This window comes from Haematobia irritans, chromosome 5 (assembly GCF_050003625.1).
Source record: "Haematobia irritans isolate KBUSLIRL chromosome 5, ASM5000362v1, whole genome shotgun sequence".
NCBI classification, from domain to species: Eukaryota; Metazoa; Arthropoda; class Insecta; order Diptera; family Muscidae; genus Haematobia; species Haematobia irritans.
Window position 1 is genome coordinate 113,282,947 of NC_134401.1, and position 18,725 is coordinate 113,301,671.

Consider the following 18,725-nt stretch of genomic DNA (forward strand, 5'->3'; position numbering starts at 1 on the left):
GTAAGTAAAGACAATGGATTATTGGTTGGATGGATGGATGGATATTCCATAACATTGTAATGGTTTGCTTTCTAGGGCGGCTGGACATCTCTAATGTGGGCTGCCTATCGTGGGCACACCGAACTTGTACGATTCTTCCTTGATAAAGGTGCTGATGTTAATGTCCATGGTAATTTTCACTTGGGCCCTTTGCTATGGGCAGCTGGTCGTGGTTTCAAGGACATTGTAGAAATGTTAGTGACACGTGGGGCTAAAGTTAATGTTGGTGATAAATATGGCACAACAGCTTTGGTATGGGCCTGCCGCAAGGGCAATGTAGAGATTGTGGATACTCTGTTGAAAGCTGGTGCTAATGTCGATACAGCTGGTATGTATTCATGGACTCCCTTACTAGTGGCTGCCTCGGGAGGCCATACGGAGTGTGTAACCTCAGTGCTGGAAAAGAAACCTAATGTCAATGCCTTGGATAAGGATGGTATGACAGCATTGGCAATAGCCTCTAGGGAGGGATATCAGGATATAGCGGCTGCCTTAATTTCTGCCGGTGCCTATATAAACATACAAGATCGTGCCGGAGATACCCCTCTCATACATGCCGTTAAGGGTGGTCATCGTAGTGTTGTCGAAGCCCTACTTAAGAAACATGCCGATGTTGATATCCAGGGAAAAGATCGCAAAACCGCCATTTACACAGCGGTGGAAAAGGGTCACAATCAAATTGTCAAAATACTTCTGCATACAAATCCTGATCTCGAAGCAGCTACCAAAGATGGTGATACCGCTCTGTTGAGAGCGGTTCGCAATCGTAATTTGGAAATAGTACAAATGTTATTAGATCGTAAAGCCAAGGTGGGTGCTAGTGATAAACGTGGTGATACTTGCCTGCATATAGCAATGCGTGCCAGATCCAAAGCTATTGTGGAAGCTTTGCTAAGAAATCCCAAAAACAGTCAATTACTGTACAGAGCCAATAAGGCTGGAGAGACGCCGTATGCCATTGATACGGCCCATCAGAAGACCATTTTGGGTCAGGTGTTTGGCTCGAGACGTTTGAATACGAATGAAGACTCCGAAGGTATGCTGGGCTATGAATTATACTCGTCGGCTTTGGCTGATGTGCTGAGTGAACCCACCTTGACTACGCCGATAACAGTGGGTCTCTATGCCAAATGGGGCAGTGGCAAGTCATTCTTGCTGAACAAGCTAAGAGATGAAATGACCAACTTTGCCCGACAATGGGCCGAACCTCCAATACGAACAGCTGGCCTGCTATTTTTGGTATGTTTTCATTTAGCCCTGATTCTAGGTACCATTGTGGGCCTCTCCACATGGTCCTTCACATGGGGCCCCGTAGCTGGTGTTTGCTTTTTGGCCTTTACCTATCTCCTGCTTGCCATAATACGTTATTGTAACTATCAAATGGATATGTATTGGGCCTATTCCATTGACCATGGGATACAAAAACGTATTGGACGTTTAAGACTGATCTTCCAAGTGGCCTTTTGTCATCCACCTGGCGCCCAGGCGGATACACAAGCAAAACCTGTGCGTTTCCATTTTGCCGAAGCTAGCAGTGCTTCGCCCACAGGCGAGGGAGCTGTGGCCCATATGCTGGCCTCCCTATTCGAGGCCATTGAAATTCACTATGGTTGGCTCTCAACTCGCCTCTATAGAGCATTTCGTCCTAAGCCCCTGAAAGTAACATCCGGCTGGCGCTGGCGTCGCATGTGCTGTGTACCCCTTGTGGTAATTTTCGAAGTTGGTCTGCTTACACTGATTGCAGGAATTTCATTGGTCGTAGCCTATTTTGCCCATGGATCTAGTGTGGATGGCAATAGTGTATTGGTCTCAATCTATGTAATCTGTGCTGTGCTAGTTACAATTATCTGTACAAATCTTCATGTCTTGGCCAAAGCGGTTGGTGCACTTTTCACATCACAAGGACGTCATCTGAAACGTACTATACGTTCGAGCGAAGGAGCTCCCCTCACTGCCTTGGGAGCTGAAGTGGCACTGATGACCGATATGATCAAATGCCTTGATGCGTTTACCAATCAACAAAGTCGCTTAGTTGGAGTGGTTGATGCCTTAGATTCCTGTGATACGGAACGTATTCTTTCCGTCTTAAATGCCATACAGACATTGCTCTCTTCACCAAATAGACCGTTTGTGGTGCTTATAGCTGTAGATCCTCATGTCATAGCCAAAGCAGCAGAGGCTAATAGTCGTCGTCTTTTTACCGAGGGCGGTATAGGAGGCCATGATTTCCTAAGGAATTTGGTTCATCTACCTGTATATTTACAGAACTCTGGATTACGTAAAGTGCAAAGGGCTCAAATGACAGCATTGCTTTTTAAACGCAACTATGGTGAGATGCAGGGTGATGATATGCCAACTTTAGGTCACTCAGTATCGGCTAGGCGTTTATCAAACGCTTCAGAGATAATGTCTAGTCAAGAGAAGCTAAGAGGACCTTTGGGCGGCGGCAGGGGAGCCCCATCGGGCAAGAAATCATTGAGGCTCTCCGAATCGGTGGCCAGTTCCATTGGTTCCAATTTGCATCGTTTAGGTCAAAATCCTCAGGGCGTATTGGATATGTCCAAAATTATGTTGACCGATGATTACTTTAGTGATGTAAATCCCCGTAGTATGAGACGTTTGATGAATGTCATTTATATAACAGGTATGTAACAGGGAAGGGGACAGTAATTTACGCCTGATTGAAATTTGGAACTACATCTGGAATTGTCTACTTACATTTATTTTTTTATTGCAGTGCGTTTACTGAAGGCATTCCAAATTGATTTTAGTTGGTATCGCCTAAGTTCTTGGATTAATTTAACCGAACAATGGCCTTTGAGAGCTAGTATGATTGTCTTGCATCATGATCAATTCATGGAGTCCTTCGATGATAGTGTGCCCCTGCAAACAGTTTACGAAAAGTAAGTCATAAAATGTGTTTTTCTTTTCTAGAATAGGGGGATTTTCAGAAACCTAGAGATAGGGGATAACTGCCAAATTTATTATCTCTTAAATGGCAACGCTCGAAATTTCAAACAAATGGAATTAATTGTAAATGTGTCGAATTTTAAATGTTTTAACGATTTTAACTTGCACCAACATGGGCTTTGATACTATGACCTAACACGAAAATTAAAAAATTTTAAGATATTGAACGTAAAGAAAATTTTGTCAAAATAAAATTGTTAGTAATTTTTTTTAATAAAAATTTTATTTCTATAGAAAATTTTGTCAAAATTTTAGTCTATAGAAAATTTCTGTCAAAATTTTATGTATATAGAAAATTTCTGTCCAAATTTTATTTCTATAGAACATTTTGTTAAAATTTTATTTCTATAGAAATTTTTGTTAAAATTTTATTTCTATAGAAAATTTTATCATAATTTTATTTCTATAGAAAATTTGTGTCCAAATTTTATTTTTGTCTAAAATTTTGTTAAAATTTTATTTCTATAGAAAATTTTGTCAAATTTTTTCTATTATAAAATTTTGTCAAAATTTTATGTCTACCCAGCAAAAACTAGGTAACCACATCTCATTACAATTGACATTACCAGGAGTAAAGCTGTCATTACACGTTGCATTACATTGCGGCGAGTTATAATGACTAACTTGTAATGACAAAAATAAATACTTCTCGGTAATTTTCGAATTGTTATTCTCAAATTTTAATATAATTATTCACATAATCGAGCACTTACATAAAAAAATCAAAAAGAATATGTAATGTAACGGCAATTCTGAAGATTTTTCCGTTAAGAATTTTTTATCACAAATATTTCATAATAATTGTGTTTAATGACATTATCACATTATGTTTTAAATAAATGCTTTCTTATACCTCATTGACATTACAAAATGCGCTTAAACTAAATTTCAAATGTCATTTGCCTTATAAAAAAGAGACTTAAAATCCACTTTTAGTAGATTTCGAACCTTATGTGAATTGGTTATTGGATATATTATAACGTAATTCACGAATCCAACTCCCTTAAACAACCTACATTTATTTCTATTTTAAGTGTGAAATTAATTTGAGTGTAATCTTATTTAGAATATTTATTAGATTTTTTGTTTATTTATACAATATTCTATTTCTATTCAAGTAGTTCTCCTATTACAGCACCACTCGCCATATTTTGATCCATTGTAATCGGCGATAGAAATCAATATTTTCGAGATTTGGTTGCCTGAGACAATAAGTGGCTATTTTGCAAGCTTTGGTGTATCTACGAATAAGTCATGATTATATGCTTTAAACGCACTACTTATTTTATGGCCGAAAGTATGCCTGGGCAGAAGTACTTTCCTCCTAGGACATGCTTAAATAGGCTTACCTACAAGATTACCGGGTAATGAGAGTTTTTGCTGGGTATAGAAAATTTCTGCCCAAATTTTCTTTCTATAGAAAATTTTGTTAAAATTTTATTTCTATAGAAAATTTTGTCCAAATTTTATTTCTATAGAAAATTTTGTCAAAATTTTATTTCTATTAGAAAATTTTGTTAAAATTTCATTTCATTTATAGAAAACGTTGTCAAAATTGTATTTCTATTAAGAAATTTTGTCAAAATTTTATTACTATAGAAAATTTCTGCCAAAATTTTATTTCTATAGACAGTTTTGTCAACATTTTATTTTTGTAGAAAATTTTGGCAATATTTTATTTCTATAGAAAATTTTGTCAAAATTTTATTTCTATAGAAAATTTCTGTCAAAATTTTATTTCTACAGAAAATTTCTGTCAAAATTTTATTTTTGTAAAAAGTGTTGGCAATATTTTATTTCTATTGAAAATTTTGTCAAAATTTTATTTCTATAGAAAATTTTGTCAAAATTTTATTTCTATAGAAAATTTTGTCAAAATTTTATTTCTATAGAAAATTTTGTCAAAATTTTATTTCTAAAGAAAATTTTGTCAAAATTTTATTTCTATAGAAAATTTTATTTCTATAGAAAATTTTGTCAAAATTTTATTTCTATAGAAAATTTTGTCAAAATTTTATTTCTATAGAAAAGTGATGCACCTCTTAGTTGGAGAGGAATATTTTACAAAATCGGGCTCTTTTTGTAGACCACGATTCACTTGTACCTAGTACATTGCATCAGGTGTTATAATTACGTGTTGCGCTTTCGAATTGCCCAAGACATCACTTGGCAATTCGGCCAGCGGGTATAAAGGATTGTAGTATGCCGAATTACTGGGCCGATTCAATGCTGCATGGTAGAAGAAACGACAATAAGTGAAGAAATAGCCTCACCATAATAACTCACCAGCTGACAAATCGAGACTTATTGCTTTCTAATTGAATGTCTACGTTGAAAAAATAGTTAATCTTCCAAAAAATTTGCTAATTTTCTAAACTAAGTACTTGGCTGAACACACTCTTAGTATAAGCCATGATTTATAAAACGCTCTATATATAGACTTTCTCTAGTTCCAAAACTACCAATTTAATTTCCTATTCTTTCTTTCTCAGAGTACGCCCAAAATTGGCATGTTTGCGTGAAGCTGCCCCTCTCCTGGAATTAGATCGTGATGAACGTAAATTGGATGCATTTTTGCAATTGCATAAATCCGACTTATTAGTGGCTGATTTGCGTATATTTCTACCATTTACCATTAACTTGGATCCATATTTACGTAAAGTTCTTAAAGGTTTGTATTTTTTGTTTCCTCAAATTATCCTTTTTTTATTTTGACAATTTTATAATTTTTTTTTTTTGCAGAGGATCAACAATCCATCGAAGATGAAGGCTCTGTTGTCTTACAAAATCGTCCAAGTGTACAACAGCATCCGATACGCATGCCTCCAACTCCGACCACGTATATGCCTTCGCCAATGGGTCCCTATCCGCCCTATCAGCTATTGCAAAATGAATTTTCGGCCATGCAAGAATTAAGACAACGTAATCTAAGTTCCAGCACTGAGCCACCAATGACGCCGTTACTAAATTCACCAATTGAATCATTTGGGGTATGAAGAAACTTCTTTATTATTATTTTCCTGTAGCTTTAAAAAGTAGAATTGCATTGTAGGGGTTGCTAGAGAATGGCAATACCTTGTTGTGAATAAAAATTCTCTTCGATAGAGGTCTGCCAGCCTAATGGTAAACGTTGTGGTTTCTCCTGACTAGAATATTTTTCTGATTTCTTTTATATTATTCACCTAATCTAACAAATTTTCTTTCACTAGGATGATATCCTACAAACAAAACTCTCTGATCTCACTGTGGAAGGTGTAATTAGCCTGGTCGAACGTGTGGAAGATTTAAAACCTGCTCTAGCCAAACTATCGCCTATTTTAAGAGAAAATGCCATAAATGGTCGAGTTTTGAAATATTGCGAACTCAATGATTTAAAACAGGTGAGTTTATTGAAGTTTTCCCCTTATTCTGATTTGTTAACTTAATTTTTGTATAAATATTGTTTGTAGGTTCTCAACTTAAGTTTTGGTCATTGGGAATTGTTCCGTTTATTAATTACGACAATGCGTGATTGTGAGAAAGTTCAACGTAAATTCAAACCTACACCATCTATAACAGAAATTCCAACTAATACTGTAACTGTTTCAAAAGATACTCATGATTCTCATTCTATGGTGGTGGTACCAAGTCAACCACATTCAAGAAAGAATTCTACAACATCGCATTTGGAAAAACAGGTAAGTTTAAATAAATGGGAAGTATAACAAAATATTTATATTGGGGGAGTAAAATTAAGATAGATTCCCATAGGCAAAAGTTGTCATCGTCGTCTATGGAGCTTTTGACAGAATATTTATATTTTTCGAAAGGTTTAGATTTGTTTTTACAATTGTTTAAAAAAAAGCATAAGGATTCGACGACCATGCTAGGTATAGGTTTGACATAGGCTACATTAAATACAGAAGCCAATTATTGATTTGGATGAAACGGAAGTCTTCATCTTGTTCGTAGTCAAGATCTTAAAAATGGTATCGATTTTTACTGTGCTTAGTCTACTGTTCATTGCTTCGCGAAGGATTTTGATACAGTTTATACCAATAGTTCTTTTGATACGGCTACTCCATTTTTTATACCCTTCACCACTACTGTGGTACAGGGTATAATAAGTTTGTGCATTTGTATGTAACGTCAGTGCGAGACCCATCGTTTAATATACCGATCGTCTTAGAATTTAATTCTGAGTCGATTTAGCTATGTCCGTCTATCTGTTTGTCCCTCTGTTCATATATTTTTGTGTACACCTCGCACTTTAAGTCCAATCAACCTGAAATTTGGCCTTACTTTTACTCAAAGATAATTCCTATTGATTTTGGAAAAAATCGGTTCAGATTTTGATATAGCTGCCATATATATTTATAACTGATTTGATTATAATTGACATATTTATGAACCGATATTCTTCGTACACTTGAATGTTCTATGAGTCCCGTAAAATCTGGAAATTTTTTTCTAAATCAATTCAAAATTAGATATAGCTTCCATATATATCTTTCGCCCGATATGCACTTATATGCCCCCATGAGCCCCCAGTTTTATATTGATTTGATTCAAATTTTGCACAAAATAGGATACTTGATAGTGTCGTCAAGTGTGCTAAATTTGGTTGAAATCGGTTCAGATTTAGTTATACAGCTCCCATATATTTCTCCGCCAATTTACAATCATATGACCACCGGTAAACAAATCTTAATTCCGATTTACTTCAAATTTTGCAAAGATACTGGAATTAATACTCTAGCTATGCATGCCAAAGTTGGTCAAAATGGGATCAGATTTAGATATAGCTGCCATATATATCTTTCGCTCGACATGTATTTATATGGCCCCAGAGCACGCTTGCCACAGTTGCTAGAATTCTACCAAAAATGGTATATTTTTTACTGTTTGGTAGATTGGTAGAATTCTTGATATTTTGGTAGATTTTGCAATATATCCCTCTCAAAAAATTTTCTATAGAAATAACATTTTTACAAAATTTGCTATAGAATAAAATGTTGACAAAATATGCGATAGAAATAAAATTTTGACAAAATTTTCTATAGAAATAAAATGTTGACAAAATTTTCTATAGAAATAAAATTTTGACAAAATTTTAGATAGAAATAAAAGATTGACAAAATTTTCTATAAAAATATAATGTTGACAAAATCTGCTATTGAAATAAAATGTTGACAAAATTTTCTCTAGAAATAAAATGGTGACCAAATCTTCTATTGAAATAAATTTTTAACAAAATTTTCTATTGAAATGAAATTTTGACAAAATTTTCTATAGAAATAAAATTTTGACAAAATATGTGATAGAAATAAAATTTTTACAAAATTTTCTATAGAAATAAAAGTTTGACAAAATTTTCTACAGAAATAAAATTTTGACAAAATTTTCTATAGAAATAAAATTTTAAAAAATTTTCTATAGAAATAAAATTTTGACAAAATTTTCTATAGAAATAAAATTTTGACGAAATTTTCTATAGAAATAAAATCTTAACAAAATTTTCTATAGAAATAAAATGTTGACAAAATCTTCTGTTGAAATAAAATGTTGACAATATTTTATATAGAAATACAATTGTAACAAAATTTTCTATAGAAATAAAATTTTTAAAAAATTTTCTATAGAAATAAAATTTTTAAAAAATTTTCTATAGAAATAAAATTTTCTATAGAAATAACATTTTGACAAAATTTTAGATAGAAATAAAATATTGATAAAATCTTCTATTGAAATAAAATTTTGACAAAATCTTCTATTGAAATAAAATTTTGACAAAATTTTCTATAATATAAAATTTTGACAACATTTTCTATAGAAATAAAATTTTGACAAAATTTTCTATAGAAATAAAATTTTGACAACATTTTCTATAGAAATAAAATTTTGACAAAATTTTCTATAGAAATAAAATTTTGACAAAATTTTCTATAGAAATACAATTTTCTATAGAAATAAAATTTTTACAAAATCTTCTATAGAAATAAAATTTTTACAAAATTTTCTATAGAAATAAAATTTTGACAAAATTTTAGATAGAAATAAAATATTGATAAAATCTTCTATTGAAATAAAGTTTTGACAAAATCTTCTATTGAAATAAAATGTTGACAAAATTTTCTATAGAAATAAAATTTTGACAATATTTGCTATAGAAATAAAATTTTGACAAAATCTTCTATTGAAATATTCTATAGAAATAAAATTTTGACGAAATTTTCTATAGAAATAAAATTTTAACAAAATTTTCTATAGAAATAAAATGTTGACAAAATCTTCTGTTGAAATAAAATGTTGACAATATTTTATATAGAAATACAATTGTGACAAAATTTTCTATAGAAATAAAATTTTTAAAAAAATTTTCTATAGAAATAAAATTTTTAAAAAATTTTCTATAGAAATAAAATTTTTACAAAATTTTCTATAGAAATAAAATTTTTACAAAATTTTCTATAGAAATAAAATTTTGACAAAATTTTAGATAGAAATAAAATATTGATAAAATCTTCTATTGAAATAAAATTTTGACAAAATCTTCTATTGAAATAAAATGTTGACAAAATCCTCTATAGAAATAAAATGCTGACAAAATTTTCTATAGAAATACAATTTTGTATAGAAATAAAATTTTTACCAAATATTCTATAGAAATAAAAATTTTACAAAATTTTCTATAGAAATAAAATTTTGACAAAATTTTAGATAGAAATAAAATATTGATAAAATCTTCTATTGAAATAAAATTGTGACAAAATCTTCTATTGAAATAAAATTTTGACAAAATTTTCTATAAAATAAATTTTTGACAACATTTTCTATAGAAATAAAATTTTGACAAAATTTTCTATAGAAATAAAATTTTGACAAAATTTTCTATAGATATAAAATGTTGACAAACTTTTCTGTTGAAATAAAATGTTGACAAAATTTTCTATAGAAATAAAATGTTGACAAAATTTTCTATAGAAATAAAATTTTTAAAAAATTTTCCATAGAAATACAATTTTCTATAGAAATAAAATTTTTATAAAATTTTCTATAGAAATAAAATTTTTATAAAATTTTCTATAGAAATAAAATTTTTACAAAGTTTTCTATAGAAATAACATTTTGACAAAATTTTAGATAGAAATAAAATATTGATAAAATCTTCTATTGAAATAAAATTTTGACAAAATCTATTGAAATAAAATTTTGACAACATTTTCTATAGAAATAAAATGTTGACAAAATTTTTTATAGAAATAAAATTTTGACAACATTTTCTGTAGAAATAAAATTTTGACAAAATTTTCTATAGAAATAAAATGTTGACAATATTTTCTATAGAAACAAAATTTTGACAAAATTTTCTATAGAAATAAAATTTTCTATAGAAATAAAATTTTGACAAAATTTTCTATAGAAATACAATTTTCTATAGAAATAATATTTTTACAAAATTTGCTATAGAAATAAAATTTTGACAAAATTTTAGATAGAAATAAAATATTAATAAAATCTTCTATTGAAATAAAGTTTTGACAAAATCTTCTATTGAAATAAAATTTTGACAAAATTTTCTATAAAATAAAATTTTGACAACATTTTGTATAGAAATACAATTTTGACAAAATTTTCTATAGAAATAAAATTTTGACAAAATCTTCTATTGAAATATTCTATAGAAATAAAATTTTGACAAAATTTTCTATAGAAATAAAATATTGACAAAAATTTTTATTGAAATAAAATGTTGACAAAATGTTCTATTGAAATAAAATTTTGACATTTTCTATAGAAATAAAATTTTGGCGAAATTTTCTATGGAAATAAAATGTTGACAAAATCTTCAATAGAAAAAAATGTTGACGAAAGTTTCTGTAGAAATAAAATTTTAACAAAATTTTCTATAGAAGATTTTGGTTTGGTAGTGTTGTGGTAAAATTTTATTTTTGTCTCGAGTGGCAACCGTGCCCCATAGGCCAGAGTTGCACCTTTATTTGCTTCAAATTTTGCACAAAGCGTACAAATGATGCCAAATATGGTTTAAATCGGTTCAAATGTAGATATAGCGCTCATATATATCTTACGCCCAATTTACAATCATATGACCACCGGTAGCCAAAACTTCATTCCGATTTACTTGAAATTTTGCACTGAAGGTACAATTAATATCTTGGCAACGTGTGCCAACTTTTGTTCAAATCCGTTAAACTATATCTTATAGCTCCTATATAAATGTATTTCCGATTTGGCAAATATGATCTCAATACCCTCATGTTACAAATAATTTCAATTATGATATCATATCCCTACACATCGCAATTGGCAAAACTTTTAGTCTACGCAGTAGTGAAGGGTATAATACAGTCGGCCCTGTCCGACTTTCCTTACTTGTTCTATTTCAGTCCGTGTCTAGATATTGGCATTGAATTGAATCTCTCATGAGCTATTGTAAGTTGTAACATGAATAAAAATTTAAGTTTAAGTTTTGTCAAGAATATTTTAAGTAGTCATTTATAGAATCCCATCATATGTCATAAATAATTCCATTTAGATCTATAATTGAAATGTATTTTGATTTTTTAATAAGGTGACATTATTTATTATCAATAAGAAGTAACGATTTTTTTTTAATTTTTTAAAGAAAATTATTCTGTTTAAAATTTCCTTTTGAAGAATGGAAATTATGGTTCTTACATTTACTCATATATCCATTCAGATATACTTAAGTCCTAAATATATCACCAATGACATTATTCATAAACATTATTATATTATTATTATTGCAAATAAATTTAAATGAATTTTTTGTTTCTTCAACATTTACATTTTTCTGCATCAATAAAACACAAATCAGTCTAAAGTCAATGATTACGATTATCTACAGGTAAAATAATTGTCTACATCAAAAGTTGTAAAATGTTTGTATTGGTTTTAAACGTGTTTTCTTTCTGATCGTATTTATTTTCAAAATTCAGTTATGTTGTAACTCTATTTGACTATTTTTTACCATGTACTTTTACCCTTTGAGTTCCTTCTTAACGTTTGTTTAGTTTTTAAGTTATCCAAAAACAAAAGAAAAAAATGTACAAAATGTTTTTAGAAAAATTTAATACAATATTTTTGAAAATGTATACGCAGAAAAATAATTCTTTCCTATCATAGGAAATTTTAGGCCAACAAATTTTCGCGGTAAAAAAGTTCGTTTGGAAAAAAGGATGTAAATAAATTTAATGAATACTGATTTATTTACCATTTTCTCATCTCTAATACAGCAAATGTAGAAGAAAATATCAAATTTAATACTTGTTTTTAACTTTTATCTTTTGCACGAACGGAGAATGGACCCACGGACAAGCCTTTTTTTTAAGTCAACAACGATTTCATCCATTTTTTTGTTCTATGCTTTGACACATCAGCTCGTATCAAGATCAAGGAACTCTGCGACAAGGATGGGATGTGTCCAGAGTGATCTGATGGTGAGGCGGGTAGGTTTAGCTGGGCAAGCGAAAATATGATAAGCGTCATATTAACTACTGAGGTAGGAGCCTGCTGCCCTTGCCTGATCTTAGTTAGCCCAAAACTACCGCTGGAGGTCTCTTTCCCCGGTGCTATAGTCGGCGGTCGAGCTCCGAGAACAAGATTAATCTCACTGCTTTAATTACAGAATCCTGTTCAGACCTGTCTGGTATGCCGCCTGGTCTAGAGGCTATCCTTTATAATGCTTGATCTCGCGCTCCAGAAGGTGACGATCGACCCTTGCATACCTGGGTGATGGTTGCGCATCCACAATATAGTGATTTTCTATAGAAGTAAAATGTTGACAAAATTTTCTATAGAAATAAAATTTTGACAACATTTTCTATAGAAATAACATTTTTGACAAAATTTTCTATAGAAATAAAATTTTTGACAAAATTTTTAATAGAAATAAAATTTTTGACAAAAATTTTAATAGAAATAAAATGTTGACAAAATTTTTAATAGAAATACAATTTTGACAAAATTTTCTATAGAAATAAAATTTTGACAAAAATTTCTATGGAAATAAAATTTTGACCAAAAATTCTATGGAAATTAAATTTTGTTTGTCAAATTTATTTGGGCAAAGCCCTATAGACTGCAAGATGGTTGGATGGACGCACGTTTCGGAATTACCACATTCCTCATCAGCATCCTCTACTTGCAGCAAAACTATCAACCAATTATCAGAATAAATTCAGGCAGTTCATTAAACCCAACAATGAACCACACTTGAACCTTCCGAAAAAAGGTTTTGCATGATAGCCGGCTTATGCCGAAATAAATTCGAAAACAAACATATCTCTTTTCTTATCTTTTGACAAAATTTTGTATAGAAATAAAATTTTGACAAAAATTTCTATGGAAATAAAATTTTGACAAAATTTTTAATAGAAATGAAATTTTGACAAAATTTGCTATAGAAATACAATTTTGACAAAATTTTCTATAGAAATAAAATTTTCTATAGAAATAAAATTTTGACAAAATTCTCTATGGAAATAAAATTTTGACAAAATTCTCTATAGAAATAAAATTTTGACAACATTTTCTATAGAAATAAAATTTTGACAAAATTTTCTATAGAAATAAAATTTTGACAAAATTTTCTATAGAAATAAAATGTTGACAAAATTTTCTATAGAAATAAAAATTTTGACAAAATTTTCTATAAAAATAAAATTTTGACAAATTTTCTATAGAAATAAAATTTTGCCAAAATTTTCTATAGAAATAAAATTTTGCCAAAATTTTCTATAGAAATAAAATTTTGCCAAAATTTTCTATAGAAATAAAATTTTGACAAAATTTTCTATAGAAATAAAATTTTGACAAAATTTTCTATAGAAATAAAATTTTGACAAATTTTCTATAGAAATAAAATTTTGCCAAAATTTTCTATAGAAATAAAATTTTCTATAGAAATAAAATTTTGACAAAATTTTCTATAGAAATACAATTTTGACAAAATTTTCTATAGAAATAAAATTTTGACAAAATTTTCTATAGAAAAAGTATGACACAATTTTCTAATTTTGAATTACGCCCAATTTACAATCATATGACCACCGGTAGCCAAAACTTCATTCCGATTTACTTGAAATTTTGCACTGAAGGTACAATTAATATCTTGGCAACGTGTGCCAACTTTTGTTCAAATCCGTTAAACTATATCTTATAGCTCCTATATAAACGTATTTCCGATTTGGCAAATATGATCTCAATACCCTCATGTTACACATAATTTCAATTATGATTTATCCATTTGGTAGTCATATCCCTACACATCGCAATTGGCAAAACTTTTAGTCTACGCAGTGGTGACGGGTATAATACAGTCGGCCCTGTCCGACTTTCCTTACTTGTTCTATTTCAGTCCGTGTCTAGATATTGGCATGGAATTGAATCTCGCATGAGCTATTGTAAGTTGTAACATGAATAAAAATAAAATGTTGACAAAAATTTCTATAGAAAAAAAATTACAAAGATTTCTATAGAAATCCAAATTTGACAAAATTTTCTATGATCAAAATTTTCTATAGAAATAAAATTTTGACACAATTTTCTAATTTTGACAAAAATTTTGACAAAATTTTTTATAGAAATCAAATTTTGGCAAAATTTTCGATAGAAATAAAATTTTGACAAAATTTTTAATAGAAATAAAATTTTGACAAAATTTTTAATAGAAATAAAATTTTGACAAATTTTTTAATAGAAATAAAATTTTGACAAATTTTTCTATAGAAATAAAATTTTTACAAAATTTTCTATAGAAATAAAATTTTGACAAAAGTTTCTATAGAAATAAAATTTTGACAAAATTTTCTATAGAAAAAAATTTTTGGCACAATTTGCTATAGATATAAAATTTTGACACAATTTTCTAATTTTGACAAAATTTTTTATGAAAATGTTGACAAAAATTTCTATAGAAATAAAAATTTTACAAAAATTTCTATAGAAAAAAAATGACAAAGATTTCTATAGAATTTCCTAATTTTGACCAAATTTTCTATAGAAATAAAATTATGACACAATTTTCTAATTTTGGCAAAATTTTTTATGAAAATAAAATGTTGACAAACATTTCTATAGAAAAAAAATTACAAAGATTTCTATAGAAATCAAAGATTGGTAAATTTTTCTAATTTTGACAAAATTTTCTATGGTCAAAATTTTATGACAAAATTTTTTTCTCTAGAAATGAAATTTTGACAACATTGTTTACAGAAATAAAATTTTGACAAAATTTTCTATGGAAATAAAACTTTGACAAAATTTTATATGGAAATAAAATGTTGATAAAATTTTCTATGGAAATAAACTTTTGAAAAAAAAAAAATTCTATAGAAATAAAATTTTGACAAAATGTTCTATAGAAATAAAATTTTCTAAATTTTGTCAATGGAAATAAAATTTCATCCACATGCTTGTCCGTATGAACGTGTTCTCGTTGTCCTCGAATAGTCTGGCAAGTCTGACCGTTTCGAAGACTGTCGATACGCTCGTCTACGAGTCCCGCCGCTTCTGCTGGGAAGTTGGTCCTCACCAGGGCAATTCGACCAGCAGATATAAAGCGATCGACTGCTGTGCTGATGATGTCCCGGAACCCCCTCTGGGTAACATGAACATGGGAGGGGGACGGGAGCTCACTAAATCGCTGATCTATGTATTCTCTGGAGCCGTCCCCGCTGGCTTTCTTTTGGTTGATGAACGTACGGCGTTCAGAGGATATGAATTCGGACCCTATGGTTCTTATTTTCACCAACACACCCACAAGTAAATGAGTAATGTACGCAGCCAAGCATGCCTATTTATAGACCAGTGGGTAATTCACACATACACAAAAAAAATTTTTCTGATTCAATCACGAAATTAATTGATCCAATTAATTTTTTAATTGAAATGTCTTCAATCAAATAATGATAATATCCATTAAAAAATTAATTGACATTCAATTAAAAAATTAATTGATCCAACTAAAAAATTAATTGATACTATTAATTTGTGTGATTGATTTTTGTTTCAATTAAAAAATTTGTTAAATCAATTAAATTTTTAATTGAATATTTTTTAAAACTCAATTAAGATTTTAATTGGAAAAATTTTTGTGAAATTTTTTTCTGTGTAAGCACAGCTAAAGGAATTTCGTTATAAAAAGCTACTTTAGGGGCAAACGTGTTTTATAAACGATGCTCCAAATACAACTTGTAGATACTTCTGCAGAAAAGAACAGCGTTAAATGTAGACTAAATCAACTTTAACAATAATGTATTTATTTACGCAAAAAATTGTATGATAAACAAATTTTATTGGTGATAAAAGTTTGAACTTTTTCTCAGGGACACAAAAAATGTGACAAAAGAACGTTTCCAAACGTTTTACTTTTTTTTTGCGAGTACATATTTTAATTTTAATGTTTTTGGATAACTTTTTATTACCCTTTTCATCATTTTGTCGTTTACATCTTGAAATTTCATTACATTTCTAAATGTTGCTATGACTTTAACGTTGTGAAAAACAACCTATTATTTAGTTTTTAATGTCTTAAATAAAAACGAAATGTTATTTGCAAGCAATACAAGTTTATTTTCTAATAAAAAAATATAATAAAAAATAAACAATAATGAAACTAAATGTATTAAAAATAAACTTAATTACATTTCTATTTAATTTTCAGTAGATTTTTTCTATATCCAAATAATCTTTTAAAAATAAAACTTACCTCTAAAAAAAGACAAAAAACCAACTACTACTGCTACTACTATTGTTGTTGTTATTTTCAATGTAATTAGTGTGATTTGATTGATTCCGTTTTTTTACTTAACAAAAATAATTTTGAAACTCTACCAATTCTTTTTCGCTTTAGGATTTTATGGATTATAGTAATCGGTTACCTTGTCTTTTTACAGGTTACATTGGAGGAACAAATGATTTGTGGTGCTCTACAGACACTAAATGAGGATGCCTTCGAAGATGTGGCCAGCAGTGAAAGACCTAGCCCCTCGGGCATGCCCACAGGTGAGATGATTGCTGCAGCTGCACAACTGCATTTAGCACCCATACGAGAATCATCGGAATTTGGTTCGCCCTCCGATGAGCAAAAATTCAATAACAATTTATTACCATATCACATTGCCCAGAGCAACAACAACAATATTAATATTAATAATCATTATAATCCAACAACTTCCCCCAATTCACAAGCGCAACAAAATCATCATCAAATGCAACATAAACTGACCACTGGCGATTATAATCGCAGCGTTAGTTCACATTCACTGCATAGCTTATCGGGTGGCCTACAAATGGGTAATGGCATAGCCAATAATAGTAATAGTAGTAATGGTATTATTGGAGGAGGAGGAGGTGGCGGTGGTGGTGGTATTAATTTAGTCTTGAGTTCCAATAATTTACGCCAGGCTATCATAGGTGATGGTGTTGGCATTCGTAGTCGCCATCCTTCATTGGGTGATGATCTCTTGGTGGGTTCATTGACACCTCAACCCCGTTCACCTACCATATCGGCAAATACAGGTGTTGGCGGTGTACCCACTGTAGTGGTTATACCCAATGAGAATGGTGGCGATAATGTCACACATCATCTGGTCGATGATACAAAATTATAGAATTTAAATTGGTTGGGTAAGGGTTGGTTTCAATTGTGATGAAAAATTTCTACATTTTTTGTTCGCCTATCTAATTGTTTCGGAAATCTTTATATAGAGTCAAGAACCTATCTTTATTATATATACAGAGAAATTAAATGGACAAATATTCAATTAAGAAAATAGTAAATAAACCCAGGAAATATGAGTTCGATATGTATTTCGATATAAATTTTTAATAGAAAATTTAAAACTATTTGATTTTGAAAACAAATTTTAAAGTTAGCATTCAAATTTAACTTTTTAAATTTATATATTATACGAGTAATGTTGCAAAAAATCTACTCAAATCGAACATCGATTTTACGAAGATTAATGTTTGTAACAGAGAATGAAGTCGACCCGTTTTTGTTGGCGGGGGCTGAGCCGACATAATTATTTACTCGTCGTAAGTAAATTATTTATTAAAATATCAGTAACCGAGCCGCTATTTTGTCAAAATTCTATAGAAATAAAATTTTGACAATTTTTTTTTGGCAAAATTTTCTATAGAAATAAAATTTTTCCAAAATTTTCTATAGAAAAAAAATTTTGCCAAAATTTTCTATAGAAATAAAATTTTGAGCAAATTTTCTATAGCAATAAAATTTTGCTAAAATTTTCTACAGACATAAAATTTTGTCAAAATTTTCTGTAGCCATAAAATTTTGCCAAAATTTTCTACAGAAATAAAATTTTGACAAAATGTTGTATAGAAATAGAATTTGGACAAACTTTTCTATAGAAATAAAATTTTGACAAAATTTTCTGTAGGAATAAAATGTTGACAAAATTTTCTGTAGAAATACAATTTTGACAAGATTTTCTATAGAAATAAAATTTTTACAAATTTTTCTATAGAAATAAACTTTTGCCAAAATTTTCTATAGAAATAAAATTTTGCCAACATTTTCTACAGAAATAAAATTTTGACAGAATTGTCTATAAAATGTTGGCAAAATTTTCAATAGAAATACAATTTTGACAAAAGTAATAAAATTTTGACAAAATTTTCTATAGAAATAAAATTTTTTAGCAAATTTTCTATAGAAATACAATTTG

The 18,725-nt window shown here is 29.2% G+C and overlaps 1 protein-coding gene and 1 long non-coding RNA gene across 12 annotated transcripts in view; one reads left to right on the forward strand and one right to left on the reverse strand.

The window, feature by feature from the left end:
- The window catches only part of LOC142240888 (uncharacterized), a 31,040-nt gene extending 28,163 nt beyond the window's left edge, over positions 1–2,877 (reverse strand). The window contains exon 1 of the long non-coding RNA XR_012723423.1: positions 2,758–2,877. This is a non-coding gene — a long non-coding RNA (uncharacterized LOC142240888). The remainder of the gene's footprint in view (positions 1–2,757) is intronic.
- Positions 1–18,725, forward strand: part of Arms (Ankyrin repeat-rich membrane spanning) — a 127,347-nt gene that overhangs the window by 89,821 nt on the left and 18,801 nt on the right. For 7 of the 11 annotated variants that reach the window (XM_075312634.1, XM_075312644.1, XM_075312635.1 and 4 more), the window contains 8 exons: positions 76–2,683; positions 2,777–2,942; positions 5,502–5,680; positions 5,752–5,999; positions 6,219–6,389; positions 6,459–6,686; positions 11,849–11,878; positions 16,929–17,037. In XM_075312634.1, coding sequence (XP_075168749.1) covers positions 76–2,683; positions 2,777–2,942; positions 5,502–5,680; positions 5,752–5,999; positions 6,219–6,389; positions 6,459–6,686; positions 11,849–11,878; positions 16,929–17,037 — 3,739 coding nt within the window. The remainder of the gene's footprint in view (positions 1–75; positions 2,684–2,776; positions 2,943–5,501; positions 5,681–5,751; positions 6,000–6,218; positions 6,390–6,458; positions 6,687–11,848; positions 11,879–16,928; positions 17,038–18,725) is intronic. The other 4 variants (XM_075312636.1, XM_075312642.1, XM_075312641.1 and 1 more) reach the window with 1 other exon arrangement.